The sequence below is a fragment of the Microchirus variegatus genome, assembly GCF_963457635.1.
Source record: "Microchirus variegatus genome assembly, chromosome: 13".
In the NCBI taxonomy this organism is placed as follows: Eukaryota; Metazoa; Chordata; class Actinopteri; order Pleuronectiformes; family Soleidae; genus Microchirus; species Microchirus variegatus.
The window spans coordinates 12,499,361-12,514,539 of NC_139814.1; the positions used below are offsets into that span (position 1 = coordinate 12,499,361).

Genomic DNA, 15,179 nt, shown 5'->3' on the forward strand with positions numbered 1-15,179 from the left:
CAGTCGTGCTTTTTAGGCAGCAGTTTTTCCCTCCACTGACTCTTTTGCAAACGCCTCCTTTTTTCCTGACTCTTTTCCAGATACCTCTTGTTTTTTTCTTGTGTGTGTGTGTGTGTGTGTGTGTGTGTGTGTGTGTGTGTGTGTGTGTGTGTGTGTGTGTGTGTGTGTGTGTGTGTGTGTGTGTGTGTGTGTGTGTGTGTGTGTGTGTGGTGTGGGGGAGTGATTGACGGAGACAGGGTTAGGTTTCAGTCCCCCCTTATCTTTTAATGGCCTGGTCTTTGTGTCAGCCCCCTGCCACCTGAGACAAACACAATACAGTACATGTGCGTGTGTGCGTGGGTCCTTGAGTGCACACACACACAGATTCACACAGCTATTCTTCTCAGGACACGGCATTGATTTCCAATAATTTGAACCGCTTTAATAAAGCGTTATCTTCTAACCTTAACTTTAGCCGTACCGCAATTCATCATCTTGTCCCTAAATTCAACCAGTTCATCAGAAATGAGGTTCTGCCTCATTAGGACCAGGTTTTGAGGACTACTGGTCCTGACAAGGTCTGTGTTTAGGCCAGAAAAAGACCTAAAGGGGTGACAAATACAAGCACACACACACACACACACACACACACACACACACACACACACACACACACACACACACACACACACACACACACACACACACACACAGAGAGAGAGTGTGAAAAGGGAGCCTTTCAAAGGCAAACCTGTCAATGGGCTGGATGTCACCTCCCTCCTGTGGCTCCTATGACTGTGATGGATAACTCCATCTCTCCCATCCTCCCTCATTTGTCTGCTTTGCCCATTAACACGAGAATGAGTTGAGGAGAATCCACAAAGTTTTGTGTCATTTTAGCTTTTCATCCACATGGAACCAGCAGTAGAAATATCTCAATGTGCCTTACTTGGGTTTTCGTGTATAGGACAAATAAGCTTCTTTGCTAAAACGATGACGTTATAACCCCACATCTCTCTTGCGCTCTAGGAGTTTGCTTTGTCCTGGTTCTGTCTCTGTTTCTGTGACTGTATACATTGTAATGTATACTTGGAATACTTATTAGAATAAAGCTTCATCCATGCCTCCTTCTCCATTTACAGGCCTGCATTTGGAGTCATTTTGGAGGATTTTAACAGCTTTTTAACTCCAGTTTCAGTGTTAAGGCTAAAGTTCCACAGATTCTCTATGTAGCTGCCAGTGGAACGCGATTATAGATCCAGATTTCTTTTCTAAAGACAACCACAGCTCCATAGTAGCTCACATCTATCTGTCGGTCCCTGTTTTGTTTGCATGATTTGTGGAGGGAAAAAAAACAAAAAAACAAGCCCCCTTCAAAACTATAGACACATGACCTCCAGCTCAGCTTATTCAAATATTGGCAAACCAAAAACTAATCTCTTTACTTTAAGTTCTAACTCTGCGCTTGGCCTTCTCTCGTAACACACACACAATATCAAAAGGGAAAGAAAGAAACGAGGGAAAGAGAAACTTGGCAGCGCTGAAAGTGGGCCATGAAAACATAAAGATGCGGAGGAGGAGAGACTGGTGTTCTTAGAAATGCATAGTATACGGCATGTGATGCAGGAAATGGAGAAACGGTTAGACGAGGAGAGCGAAAGTGAGTGAGGAGTGAAACACAGAAGACAGACAGAAATACACAGTGGTCTCTTAACATGTCGTGAACTGGCTGTAAAGCTTGTTGCACAGAGAGAGAGAGACGGAGTGACCACATTTCTTGCCACAGCTGTAGCCAGTGAGCCAACATGGAACCAGACACCACTGTCCCAAACCTCTGATCTACAGCTGGTGGCCTCACGCACACACGCGCATGCACATGCACATGCACACGCACACATACACACAGACTGAACATTTATTCATAGCACAAAACTTGAATTATAGCATTTAAGGAAACCCATAGCAAATAAAAGGCTGTTTTTATGTGCTTGGATGGGATTTTATTCCACCCCAACGACCCCACCTCCTACCTCATACTGTCCAGCCATCTGCTAGCAGAAACTGTGGAGCCAACCTCTCCTCCTCCTCCTCCTCTTTCTCTCATGTCTACCATCTTTTTTTATTTTTTCCCTCTACCCATTCTTAAGTGTTGTTTGTCTCAGGATATGGTTTTTGACAGCAGTTTGATTTGCCGTTTACAAGAGTGCTCTACATTTGGAAACACAGTAATCCAGACAGTTGATTTGTTCCCTAATGAATAGCGTAGGTCTCCACAAATAGCTTTGGCTAAATGTTTTACTGCAGCTGAAAGTTTGGCCTCGTCTTTGTGGAGTGTGGGTGTGCCAATGCCCCTGAATGTATCATGTTGTAGTTTTGGACTGTATAATTATCTGTGTGTGGATGCATTAGTTTTTTGTACAATAGTAAAATTGCATAATCAGCGTGATGTTTATTTAAGTTTTCCAGATATAATTGGTCCATTTATTCGTGATGACATTATCTTTTCGGTTTGTTTAACGTTTCCCCATCTTTGTCCTTCTCTTCCAGGTCTCTAAAGTGAACGGGCTGACGCGGGCAAGCTCAGCACAAGGTGTCGGTGGTGCCAAAAAGAGCCGCGACTTCCGTCTGCCGTCCAAAACTGTGAAGAAGTACACAGCCACCGTGTCCAAGGGCCACGTCACTTACACCAAAGCCAAACAGAGAGAACTGGGCAAGAAAACCAAACTCAGCAACAAACACAACAGCGCCGCCTCGGCACCATCGTCAGCGAACAATCACAATCAGCACAGCCAGTCAGCAGCCAGCAACGGGCTGGCCAACTCAGGAAAAGCAGTGGCACCAGCCCACCACAGCAATGCAAAAACTCGCAAACAGGTGCTACTATCCAACGGGCTGCACAATGTGGCTGCCGGCGCCCGCCTCAATGGGAGGCTCAATGGGCAGCGGCACAACACCCTGGCTAAGGAGGTCAGTCAGAGACAGTGCCAGGGGGAGTGTCCAGGTCGAGAGGGGCTGCGTAACTCCAAACGGCGTCTGGAGGTTGTGCTCAACGCGGTGGGGACAGGTATTGTTGAGCAGAAAGCCAAAACTACTGGCACTGAGGCCAAGAAGGCCAAAATCCAACTGACTCCTCTGGAGACGCGCAGCAGTAGTAAGAAGGTGGCCAATCAAGAGAGAGATGCCGCTCCCACTACTCCAGTTTCTAATGGACATAAAGCGGAAACGCCCCCCTCTCCCAAACAAACTCCAACTGTTACCCCGCCTCCAACTCCCCCTCCCCAACAAACTCCACCTCTTTCTACACCAGCAGCCAATACGGAGCCGGTGAACCAGCGACCCAAGCGGGCATCGGCCGGCAAGCTGATGTTGATACGACAAGCACAGCAGCAGCAGAGCAGGTCCCACGGTCGGAGCTCCTCCTCTCCCTCAGCAAGCCAGAATCACTTACAGAACCCAAGTCGTGCCAGCACTACCTCAGACCCCCTGCAAACCTCCTCCTCCACCACCACCTCTGTGCTTACGTCCAGCAGCAGCCCCGGACAGCTTAGACCAGCAGCACTGCGGCCTGCTGAGCGCGACAAGGAGTGGGAGCGCGAGAAAGAGATGACACGGCAGAAAGGGCGCGAGCAGGAGAAAGACTGGGACCGCCAGAGGAGTCGGCCAGAGGGCTGGGCGGCTCTCGGTGAAGCACCCGTCTTCCGGCCAGCACCGCGGGAGTTCCAGGACCCCCTGGTGTACTTGGATGCAGTGAGGGAGCAGGCTGAAGGAGCCGGCATGTGCCGCATAGTCCCGCCTCCTGACTGGAGGCCCGAGTGCAAGCTGAGCGAGGAGATGCGTTTTGTAACACAGGTGCAGAGGGTCCACATGCTGGGCCGGCGCTGGGGACCCAACGTGCAGCGGCTGGCCTGCATCCGGAAGCACCTTAAATCTCAGGGCATTACCATGGATGAGTCACCGGTCATTGGTGAGTGAACCAGACACACAGAAGTAGGGCTGGACAATTCAATCGAATTCGCAATACGTAATATATGTTAAAGGTCCCATATTATGCAAAATCAACATTTTAATAATTGTAATACTTATATTTGGGACTCTGGCGTCCCTACCAGTCGCCAAAGTGTGAAAAAGATGACTCACTCATGTTTTTGTGGTCCTCCTCAGTCTAAGTACAGGCATGTCCGTAAAATACACAAGAGTGCTAGAGAGGGCAACAGCATCCGAAAACCCAAAGTCCGCAAAAAGTTCTATTCTTGGCATCGCAGTGCAGCACAGAGTTCTACACAAACTTCCAGCCTAAACAGGATTTATCTGTCCAGTGGATACATGTTATATATGACAGCAATGTGCCCGCTAGAGCCTGCAAATGATCACTTTTCCAGATGCTAACTGCTGTTAGCTCCCAGTAGCCTCTGTGGCTGATGTCATTTCCTGTCCCTTAACTTTTGTTTTACTTAAGGTGGACCTAGAGCGATACCACTAAACAGAGCGTTCTGAACAGGGCTGTTTTGGCAGGGTGATTGAACTGCTGTGGTGCTTCATCCTTATGGTATTTTGAACAAAGCATGTCACAGACATGTTCAGTTGGACACCAGGGAACTAGGTTAACTTGGAGAAATAGGATATAATATGGGACCTTTAAAGCCAAAATATGTGACAAAATATCATTTTAGATTCATTATTGTCTTGATCTATACACATCAGACAGAAAATTAGTAAAAAAAAATAAAAACTCACCATTCCATCAGATATCGTAAATCCTATCGCAAATAGATATTTATTCAAAATCGTTCAGCCTTACACAGAAGGCCCAGTTTGGTTCAGTCCATTATTATTATTATTATTACATCACACATGTGTTGTGATTGTCAAAAGTTGTCCCTAACTAAGTTATCTAGTAATGTTCACCCTTTTTAGCCCCATTTCCACCAATACATCCGTTCAGTTTCAGTACGTCATGTTTGTAATTGTATTTCCACTGTCGTTATGCTAATTATGCTAATTGCGTAATGGTCGTTACATAACTGACGCATGCTACGTAAATAGCTTTGGAATTTACTTACGTATCCTGGCCCGGTCATTCTGCGGTGGAAACAGATCAGGGTGTATGTTTCCAAACCATACCGTAGCGAGCTGAGCTGAGCTGAGCTGCTTGATGGAAACAAGGCGTTTGGCACTTGTTGGGGAATCTAGTGCCGACACCTAAGGAGTTTATTTGGTGCAACAACAGGAATGGATTACGACTCTAAGACAACACTGTTTGTGTTTCTTTTTAAACAAAGTTCATAGAATATATTGAGCTACACTGTGTCATGATAGTATGATGCCAGGCTATTTCTGTAGCTGATGCAACAATCACATCTGGTCTTCACACCCCACTGTGGAAACATGAGCCAGACCAAGGTTTACCACAGTGAACTGCACTGCACTGCACTGCCCGGTGGAAACACAGCGACGTGCACTATATATAGTAATAAAATGTGCACGAGGTGATAAAGATTAACGGGAATAACTGAACACTGAGCTACGGTAAAGCAGAGAAGTCATTTTGAGGGCAAAGTTATGCATTTCAACAGGAGATAATGTTCACCAGCTCGGTGTCCTCTGCACCATTTTTAACTCCTTTAGTCAGTCTTATCAAGTCATGACATCAACAGGAAGCTGCCCAATGGTATCAGTGATGCTCTAAAAGCCTCTTTCCTCCTCTAATTTCATCTTTCACTTTATAAATGGAGATAATGTGGAACGAGTCGGCAAACACTATATTTTCTCATCTAGTTCAGCTCACAGTTGAACTGCTGCAGTTGCATTTTCTTTTAATGCAGATGTAGAATTTTAGAATTTTAAAATAATGTCCATATAGCGTTTTACAGTGGTTGCTGTTGTTGCATGTGCTGTGCGAGTAGTTTTCATCTCCAGCTGTGTCCAGATCAGTTCAGCGTGAGTGCAGCGTCGTGGCCGTTAGCCAGAGAGTCCTGGCAGCCAGTGAGTCACAGTGGGTTTGCCTCACCCAGCCAGGAGGCTCAGCTTCCAAATGACTTCCTTTACTGTGCCCAACACAGATCAGATCTGCATTAACAGTAATTTGTTTCCCTGTGTGGTGCAGTGATGGTTCAGATCAGTTTGAAAGTCGATTGCTCAACTGGCCGTTTCCAATAAAATGAACTGGGCTGGAGGAAATGGCATCATTAGAAACAGACGCTCTAAGATAACTGGCTTCATGATTTGATTTCACTTCTGTGTTGTTTTTTTCAACCCAGGGTTGGACGAGTGAAAACCGTGAATTAAATTTCTGCGTCTCTCTCTCTGTGTTCCACACAGGTGGCTGTGAAGTGGACCTGTCACGTTTTTTCCAGCTCATCAATGACATGGGCGGCATGCAGCAGGTGATGGACCTGAAGAAGTGGACCAAGCTGGCCGACCTTCTGCGCATCCCTAAGTCCGCACAGGACCGGCTGGCCAAGCTGCAGGAAGCTTACCTCCAGTACATCCTCTCCTATGACTCACTCGTTACTGAGGAGCGCCTGGGACTGCAGGCCGAGGTGCTGCAGGAGAAAAAGAACGTGGAGTCTCGTCGGGGACCTCTGGAGGGGCTTTCAGACACTTCAGCACCTAGCGCTCTGGTCTTGCCGCGCTACGAGCCCAAGAACGGGCTGGTAGGTGGGATTGTGGGAGCAACAACAGGGCACCAGCGCACCAATGGAGTGTATCACCATCTGAAGGACCTGGAGGCTCAGGTCAAAGCAGGCCGGCGCCGGCTCTTCGCTCAGGAAAAACAAGGCAAAGAGGACAGGCAGCATGGAGAGGAGCAGCAGCAGCAGCAGCAGCAACAACAGCAACAACAGCAGCTGCAGGAGGACAGGAGCATTGTCATTGACCAGCACAAATGTATTTACAAGGTGAGGATGAAGAAGACTTTTGCTATTTATGCCACATATTAATAGCGTTTCTTTGATTTCTAAAGATATAAGTGCAACACCTTATAATTAGTACACACAATGCATTAGTTGAGCATGAATAAATATTGAATTCATCATATATAACGCATGAATACTCTAGTAGTATTCTACATACTACTCTATTAGTATGTACTTAAACACAGTTATAAATGTTTTACTCATCCCATCAGCTGAGGAACAGTGTCTAAATAGCTGCTGTACTCAAGCAGCCAATCAGCATCCACCTCCAACAAACCAGCTCTTTGATTGACTTACAAGGGACTGCTCTCTAAAACATTTAGAACTGTGTTTATAAACTACATACTAATGAGTATCCATGCGTTATAAATGATTAATTCAATATTTATTAATGCTTAAAGGTGCATTATTTTAATAAACCGAAAGCAACTGGCCGTAAAATCCTCCTAATATGTCACAGAGACTCAGGAATAATGTTCATATAACAAACTGAACTCACCAACAACAACAGTACAGACAAAATATCTGCATTAAAAAAAATTGCAGAAATCATGTTTTGGCATGTCGGGCCACCTACCGCCATCTACCAATCATTGCAGTCAGTAGAGTCTCTGCTACCGAGGAACCACAGGTTGCCAGTTACGTCAGAAAACGCCCAAAAGAACTTGGTATTTTTAATTTGAATGTAGTAACCGTTTTTGGCCACATTCTTACATATGGCACCTTTAACTAATGCTAATAGTGTGCATATAATAGTGTGCATATAGTGCTTATTATAAAGTGTTAGTGAAATAAGTGCTATTAGCCACTGCATAACATCTGCTGTGACGATGTAAGCACATAGTATGTAGATGATGCCTGTTCAGTGGCCGTCATTTTTGACAGTGAATTGATTACTCATTAGAAAATCACCTATTTTCAGCAGCGTGTTTGTTTTCGTTCGACGGGGTGTCACCGTCCTTTGTCGGTCTCGTTTCATCCCTTTTAACGCAGCAGCAGCAGCAGCGGCAGCAAGCTGTTAGCGGCGCTCCGGAGAGATAATATCGTGTTGACGGCACCTGCTGTCTCACTTCTTTCTGAATGTCACAGCTTGGATGTAAACACACTAAAAACCTTCATATCATCACGGCTAAGATTCACAGTTCATTAGTGGCGGAATATGCACGTTATCCTTTTAAAAGGAGCTGAGCTGTACCTGTTTGTTTTGTTTTTTTTACACTGTGCTATGACTTCTCTTGTCACCGTCATGAAAGGATGTTTATATTCACTTTTAGTCACATTATCGTGCTTTCGCCCTGTCGTAGCATCTCGTTTGTGAAAGCATTACATGGAGCGGTAAATAGCTGTGCGAGCATGAGGGACAGCAGTTGTTGTACCTTGCATGTCTCGTGGTTTTGTTAATTACTGCTGTGTGTGGTGAGGAGCTTCACTCGCATTCAAGCACAGTAGATGTGCTCCCACCTCCCCTGCCTGTCTGCCAGCAGCTGTGTTGATTCTGGCCCGACTGAAATGTAGGTCAAAGAGAAGGCAGCCCCTTTCCCTCCCCACACCCCTGTCCTGCCCCCCCGTCAAACCCCACCTTCTCCAGCCCTCTCCACCCTTTAATCCAACCCTCTCTCTCTCTCTGTGGTTCCCCTCCTTGGTTGCAGCCATTTCCCTGAGGGCCTACACACACAAGACTGAGTTTAGGAGAATCCACAAAAGTTTTAGTATCGTTTTTTGGGAGCCTTTAAGCGCTATTTTTGGAACGAGGTCCCAGAGTGAAAACATGAAAGTGAGAGCTAACAGTTCTCGATGTACAATCACACATAGAGTTGTGATACTACATACAAACGAAGACTGTGTTGTGTTTATCTCAATGCACTTTTGAAACTGGACCCAGTACAGTTACAGTTACAGAGGCGCTTATTCGATGTAGTGACAGGTGAATGGCTGTCACCGTGCTGACAAGACAGCCTTGTCTAAATATGACCCATCACTCTTCTCCACGGCTCAGATTTGGGTGTATTTTCCGCCGAGAGTGGTTCCCGAGAGGAGATTATATTTCATTTAATGTGTCCGCAGAACACAGTGCATGTCAAGGGTATAATTACCTCTAATTGCAGCAGGAAAGGTTCTGGATAAGAGAGCTACTTACTAACTGGTCGGCTTGTCCGTGCTTACAAAGCCGCCACTGTATTGGATTATTTAACCGGCTGACTTTACAACTCTGATGCTATTGTCGGTTTTAAAAAATCTGCTCACCTATGAAGGCAAAAAAAAAAAAAGGGAAAAGAAAGAGATGAATTGGCAGTGTGAGGATAAGGAATTCCCAGGGACCTCTTTCAGCGTGGTCCATACATCCCCTCGACTCAGTGCTGGCAGATTTACAGCCACCTTCAGAGCTTCTCTCCTGCAGCAGATTCCCGGGGAAATGTATCTTGTGCTTTGTGAGGGGGGCCGCAGAGAAATAAAGGTGTCTTGGGAAACGTATATCTGCATACAGTAGATACAATTTTTTTTCTTTAGACCATATTGCTGTCCTCACATTCAGCTATTGTGGCAGAGGGAACGTCTAGTTAATTGATGTAAAGCAATATATTGTTTAAACATTTCCCATTCGCCCACGACTGAAAACAGTAACCATGTGCAGGCTTCATGTTCCAGTCGGATTCCTTTGTGACTCATGATGTTTTATGTCTCTTTGTTGCAGGGGAAATCGGTGTCTTTGACTAATTTCTTCAGGATAGCCCGGAACACCATGACCATGTGCTTTAACAAGGAACCAGGGGCTGCTGAGGTCGAGGTGAGCACGCTAACGTCTTTATTAACTTCAGTGCTCGCATGAAAAATCACCTGTTTCGTGCATTCTTGAGCTGACCGCCTCTCTGTCTGTCTTTTGTCTCTCTGTAGCAAGAGTACTGGAGGACTGTGGAGCAGAGAGACAGCCATGTGGCAGTGCATTGTGGGAAGGTGGACACCAGCACACATGGCAGTGGTTTCCCCACAGGAAAATCAGAGCCGTTCTCAAAGTATGTCGACCTCACACCTTTGCACGATGCATGGAAAAAAACAAAATAATTATTCTGGCTAAAGTTGGACTTTAAAAGTACAAGTAAACGTTAGTGCTGTCCTGGCAACCTGTGGTTGCTCAGCAGCTGAGACTCTACTGACTGCAATTAGTAGACGGCGGTAGGTGGTGCCTATTTCATAACATAAACATGATTTGCAGTCTGCAAAAGATTTTTTTTAATGCAAATATTTTGGCTGTACTGTTGTTGTTGGTGAGATCAGTTTGTTATATGAACATTATTCCTGAGTCTCTGTGACATATTAGCAGGATTTTATGGCCAGTTGCTTTAGATTTATTACATAGTGCACCTTTTAATATAAACAGACGGCTCCAGTTCGACTGTAGGCGCGCTAACGGGGCTAAAAGGAGCTAATGCAGCTAACGGAGCTAAATGGTAAACGGTGCCTGGACTCCGGTGTCGTGGCACGTAAACATGACGTCATGCCCGTCATTGCACAGCACTAGTAAACATATTTGTGCGACTGAAATTGTACTGTAATTGTGTATTTTGTCACATAGAAACATAGTGACCGTGTCAAATATTCTGACTATTCTGTCTTCTCTTTACCTCAGACATGGTTGGAACCTCACTGTTCTCCCCAATAATCCTGGATCCATTCTAAGACATTTGGGTGCTGTGCCTGGTAAGAACACTTCTCTGTGCCACGACTGTAGATATTTTGTGTATATTCTAAAAAAAATAAAATAAATACATGATCTCGAGCTGCGTCTGACCCCTGCTCTGTTTTCTCCGTCTCCTCAGGGGTGACTATTCCCTGGCTAAACATTGGCATGGTCTATTCTACCTCATGCTGGTCTCGAGACCAAAATCGCCTTCCATATATTGATTATTTACACACTGGTGCTGATTGCATTTGGTAAGTGAGCGCCAGGCTCTGCCGTCTACATCCCTAGTATTGTGAGATTGGAATTCTTTTTTTAAACGTTATGTGGGAGAGCCAAAAAAAAAAACCCATCTGTCTTTGTGCACAGGTATTCTGTCCCTGCTGAGGAGAAGGCTAAGCTGGACAAGGTGGTCCATACACTGCTTCAGGCCAATGGCACCCCAGGACTAGAAATGTTGGAAAAGAACATTATGGTGAGTGTTTATCAGTGAACTTCTTGTAACATTCATGATGTCCGGAGAGTCAGAGTTACAAATGTGTCAAACTCACTCCCTTCCTCCTTTCCTTCCCTCCCACTCCCACAGATCTCTCCAGAGGTGCTGTGCCGTGAAGGTATCAAGGTTTACCGTACGGTCCAGCGGAGCGGCCAGTTCGTGGTCTGCTTCCCGGGTGCCTTTGTCTCTAAAGTTTGCTGTGGCTACAGCGTGTCAGAGACTGTGCACTTTGCCACACCGCACTGGATGAACCTGGGTTACCAGGCTGCAAAGGTCAGCATATGAAGCGACTGACTTGATTTTAGAAATGTGTGTGTAAAACAGAATGTGTATCATACAGGATGGAAATGTGTTCTATAAATTCATACACAATGAAAATGTGTGACATTTTCTTTAAGATGAGTTTATTCGGCTCCTGCTTTGTAATTCCTGAGAACTCTGATTGAAAGTGAAATGATGAAGGAACTCGAGCTCATGTGTTAAACAGTGAGGCGTAATTGCAGCTGGAACTTCCCCCCGGAGCCTTATTCAGATTTTATGTTGTGATCGTGATGAGCCAGCCTCTGGACCATGAGACCTTATCACAAGCTCTAACAGAAGAGGAGTAAAACTTCCTCACTCTCATTATAGACATTACGGTGATAGGAGGAACATATACTTTCAACCACACCATTTACATTCATAGCTGCAGAGAAGACGACTCTCGGGGGTAATATGAATTCCATACAGTGTGAACTGAAACAAGTTCTTTCACATGTCTGTGCCTCCATGTTGGCAACAGCTGTGAGCTGAGGAAATATGGTTCCGCTTTGCTCCTCAGATCTTTCTGAGCGTGAACGTGAAAACAGATCAAGAACAACAAAGCTCAACTTAAAGTCAAGTTCAAATTGATTTTATTTATATATTCCTATGTCACAAATCCAAAAAATACATTTATTTCATTTTTTATTGAATTCCTTCCGTCGCCTTCACTACGTAAGAGTCTCGACAGACATTGATGTTACACTGCGACTCAACCGGCTGGCGGAGACACGAGAGGTCGAGTAATATTGATCAGAGTGAACACAGTCCAAGGTTTTACACTGCAAATACATTTAAAGACAGTAAAGAGCTGCTGGAGCACAGTTTTTCACAGTTGTATTAGGTTGGGTTTGAGCCTTTTTAAAGATTTCAGACAAAACAGTTAGAATGACGTGATTTCAGGCCAGCAAATGCATCAAAAACAACGAGAACGCGTCATTTATTCAGATTTTTGTTGTTGTTGTGCAGGACCTTAAATGTCGTCGCATCGCCAAACCCTTCTCCATGGAGAAGCTACTGTACCAGATTGCCGCAGCTGAGTCGAAGAGGGACAACGGCCTTCTCCTCGCCACCATCTCCGCCCTACTCAAAGATCTCAGGTAGGACGCAGGACTGCACACACACACACACACAGAGACACACAAAAGCATGTTTTCTAACCCTGTTAATCTGACTGGTGGTGGTTCTTTTTTCCCCCCCCAACAGGAACATAGAGTTGCACCAACGGCAGGAACTTTACAAGGCGGGTTTGCTCTCCTCTGCTCGCTACGGCACGCATGACAGCAGCCTAGCGCCCGGCGAAGGACGCAAGAAGCCCCGTGGGAAATGGCTCGCACTGGAATCTTCAGAGAGACGCTGCCAGATCTGTCAGCACCTCTGCTACTTGTCCATGGTGAGAGCAAAGAGCACAGGAGTCTCACACACTACGCCGATTTCATATAGGTTGACTGTGATTTTCAGTTTCTAGATGTTATTTTGCACCCTGCCCTGCAGTAACGCACACATTCAGCCAGTGGAGTGTTCTCTAAGTACCACGTTGAAAAGTCTACGACAGCTCCATCAAATTAAATGCCACGATATTGTATTATATTTGCAAACATATTTACTTTCCAGCAGCATAATAAGAGTTGACAGCAGGAATGATTGATGACAAACGATAATAAGATCATCCTCCAGTCGTCTGAATCATGGTGTCTCTGTCTGCAGGTGGTGCAGGAGACAGACAACGTGGTCTTCTGTCTGGAGTGTGCACTGCGCTATGTGGAGAAGCACAAGTCCTGCAGAGGCCTTAAGATGATGTACCGATATGACGAGGTGAGTGTGGCACAGTTCTCTCTCCGTCCAGGAGGGGGAGACATCAGCTCGGCTTACACTGCTCCAGGAAGCAGAGGATTCACCATGATTTGGATTAAGTGCTGCGCTCGGGATTTATTTACACTACCGCTCAAAAGTTTGGGCTCACCTATACAATTTCTTTGTGTTTTCCATTAGAAGTCACACTTTTATTCACCAAAAGAGTGGCAAAATGAATAGAAAATATAGTCAAGACATTGACAAGATTAGAAATAATGATTTTTATTCGAAATAATAATTTTGCCCTTTTCGTCATAGAACCAGCAAAACTGTTGCACATGGGTTTTCAAGGGTTTTCTAATCATCCAATAGTCTTCTAACACGATTAGCAAACACAATGTACCATTAGAACACTGGAGAGATGGTTGCTGGAAATGGGCCTCTATACACCTATGTACATTAATGTCCAGTAAAAACTAGACGTTTGCAGCTAGAATAGTCGTTTACAGCATTAACAATGTAGAGAGTGTATTTCTGATTCATTTTATGTTATATTAATTCAAAAAAGTGATTTTCCTTTAAAAATATGGACATTTCTAACTGACCCAAAACTTTTGAACAGTAGTGTTTATCCCATTATATATTTATAAGTAAATTGTTTAAATGTTGTTGTTTTTTTCCCCCTCTTAGGAGCAAATTAACAGTTTGGTGAGCCAGGTGTGTGGTCGAGCCATGTTAAAAAACAGCAGTAGTGGTGGTGGGGGAGTCGTCGTCAGTGGAGGCGGAGGAGGAGGAGGAGGAGGAGGAGGGGGGGAACCCTGTCTTGGCTTGAGCCCCATTAAAGCGTCTCCGGCTAAGCGAGGCCCACGGAAGCGCACCACTGTGGAGGTCTCCCTGTCCCGCCTGTCCTCCAGCCACATGCCCAAAGCCGCGGCTGTGTCCTGAGGCCAGTACCCTGTGTGTGCTGTGCCCACCCCCCCCCCCCCCCCCCCCCCACGTCCACCCCACATCCACCCCCCCACACACACACACACCTCACTCAACTCTCTTTTTATTTTCTACACAAAGCAGGATCACTGTCAATCCTCCCTCCACCGCCTGATGTTTAAGACGGCTTGTTTTTGAGCTTACTCGGCTGCCCCCAGTCCCTCCATCCCAAAACAAAGTTCACCCTCCCCCCTTAGTATGACAAGCTTGTTGATATGAAAAAGGAAAAAAAAAAACACAAAGGATAACAAGTTGTCTTTTTTGCACTAGTGTGAAAGAATAATTTGTTTTTTATTCTGCCTGATTTTAGCGCCCCTCACACCCTCCTCCACCTCACCCACCTCACATTATGAGCATTAACAGTCACAACAAAGACTTGACGGGTCTTTTCCCACCTTTTATCTTTACCCTCCCTTTTTCATCCCCCCCCTTTTCTTCCTTAATGATACTGAACCCTCATCCTTTCCTCATCACCCAACTGTGAACGTGGGACGAACAAAAATGTAAAGGTGGCCTTTTCTTTTCTCCCCCCCTGGATTTCTGATATTAAAAATAATATCAAGTAGTTACCCAAAGTTTCCCTCTGTCCTTGCTTTGAGGAAGAGGAGTTCCTTTTTTATTGATTTGATTTTAGCTCCTGCTTTTTTTTATATATATATATAAGGGGTGTTGGTGTCGCGAGGTAAAAACTTGAAAGACAGATGATGTTGGTTTTTATTGTTGGTCGGTTATGTTTATTCTGTTTTGAAAATTTTAGCTTTGTTTTTTTTTGTTTTCTAGTTTTCTTTGCAAAAAAAAAAACAGTCTTCTGTGTACGTTGTTGTTTTTCTTCGTCGGTGGACGTGAGCGAGGGCAGAGCTGCAGCTGCTTGACCTCACTTCCTGGTTTAAACGGAGGGATCCCTCCTTCGCTAGCAAGTGAAAACTGTGCCTGATACTTAGCAAGGAGATCCATTTTTTTTATTGGTGCTGTTGGTTATAATTACTGTATAACAACACAAAATTAAAATCTGGGGGTTCGCGGCCTGCTGTCG

General features: G+C 45.1%; 1 protein-coding gene across 1 annotated transcript in view; it reads left to right on the plus strand.

The window, feature by feature from the left end:
• Nucleotides 1-14,104, plus strand: part of jarid2b (jumonji and AT-rich interaction domain containing 2b) — a gene marked incomplete at its 3' end in the record, with an annotated part of 104,948 nt that extends 90,844 nt beyond the window's left edge. Inside the window, exons 7-18 of the mRNA XM_083899456.1 lie at nt 2,527-3,943; nt 6,298-6,875; nt 9,586-9,678; nt 9,786-9,904; nt 10,519-10,589; nt 10,709-10,823; nt 10,939-11,044; nt 11,156-11,338; nt 12,335-12,465; nt 12,572-12,758; nt 13,073-13,180; nt 13,850-14,104. Coding sequence (XP_083755582.1) covers nt 2,527-3,943; nt 6,298-6,875; nt 9,586-9,678; nt 9,786-9,904; nt 10,519-10,589; nt 10,709-10,823; nt 10,939-11,044; nt 11,156-11,338; nt 12,335-12,465; nt 12,572-12,758; nt 13,073-13,180; nt 13,850-14,104 — 3,363 coding nt within the window. The remainder of the gene's footprint in view (nt 1-2,526; nt 3,944-6,297; nt 6,876-9,585; nt 9,679-9,785; nt 9,905-10,518; nt 10,590-10,708; nt 10,824-10,938; nt 11,045-11,155; nt 11,339-12,334; nt 12,466-12,571; nt 12,759-13,072; nt 13,181-13,849) is intronic.
• Between the last annotated feature and the right edge of the window lie 1,075 nt (nt 14,105-15,179).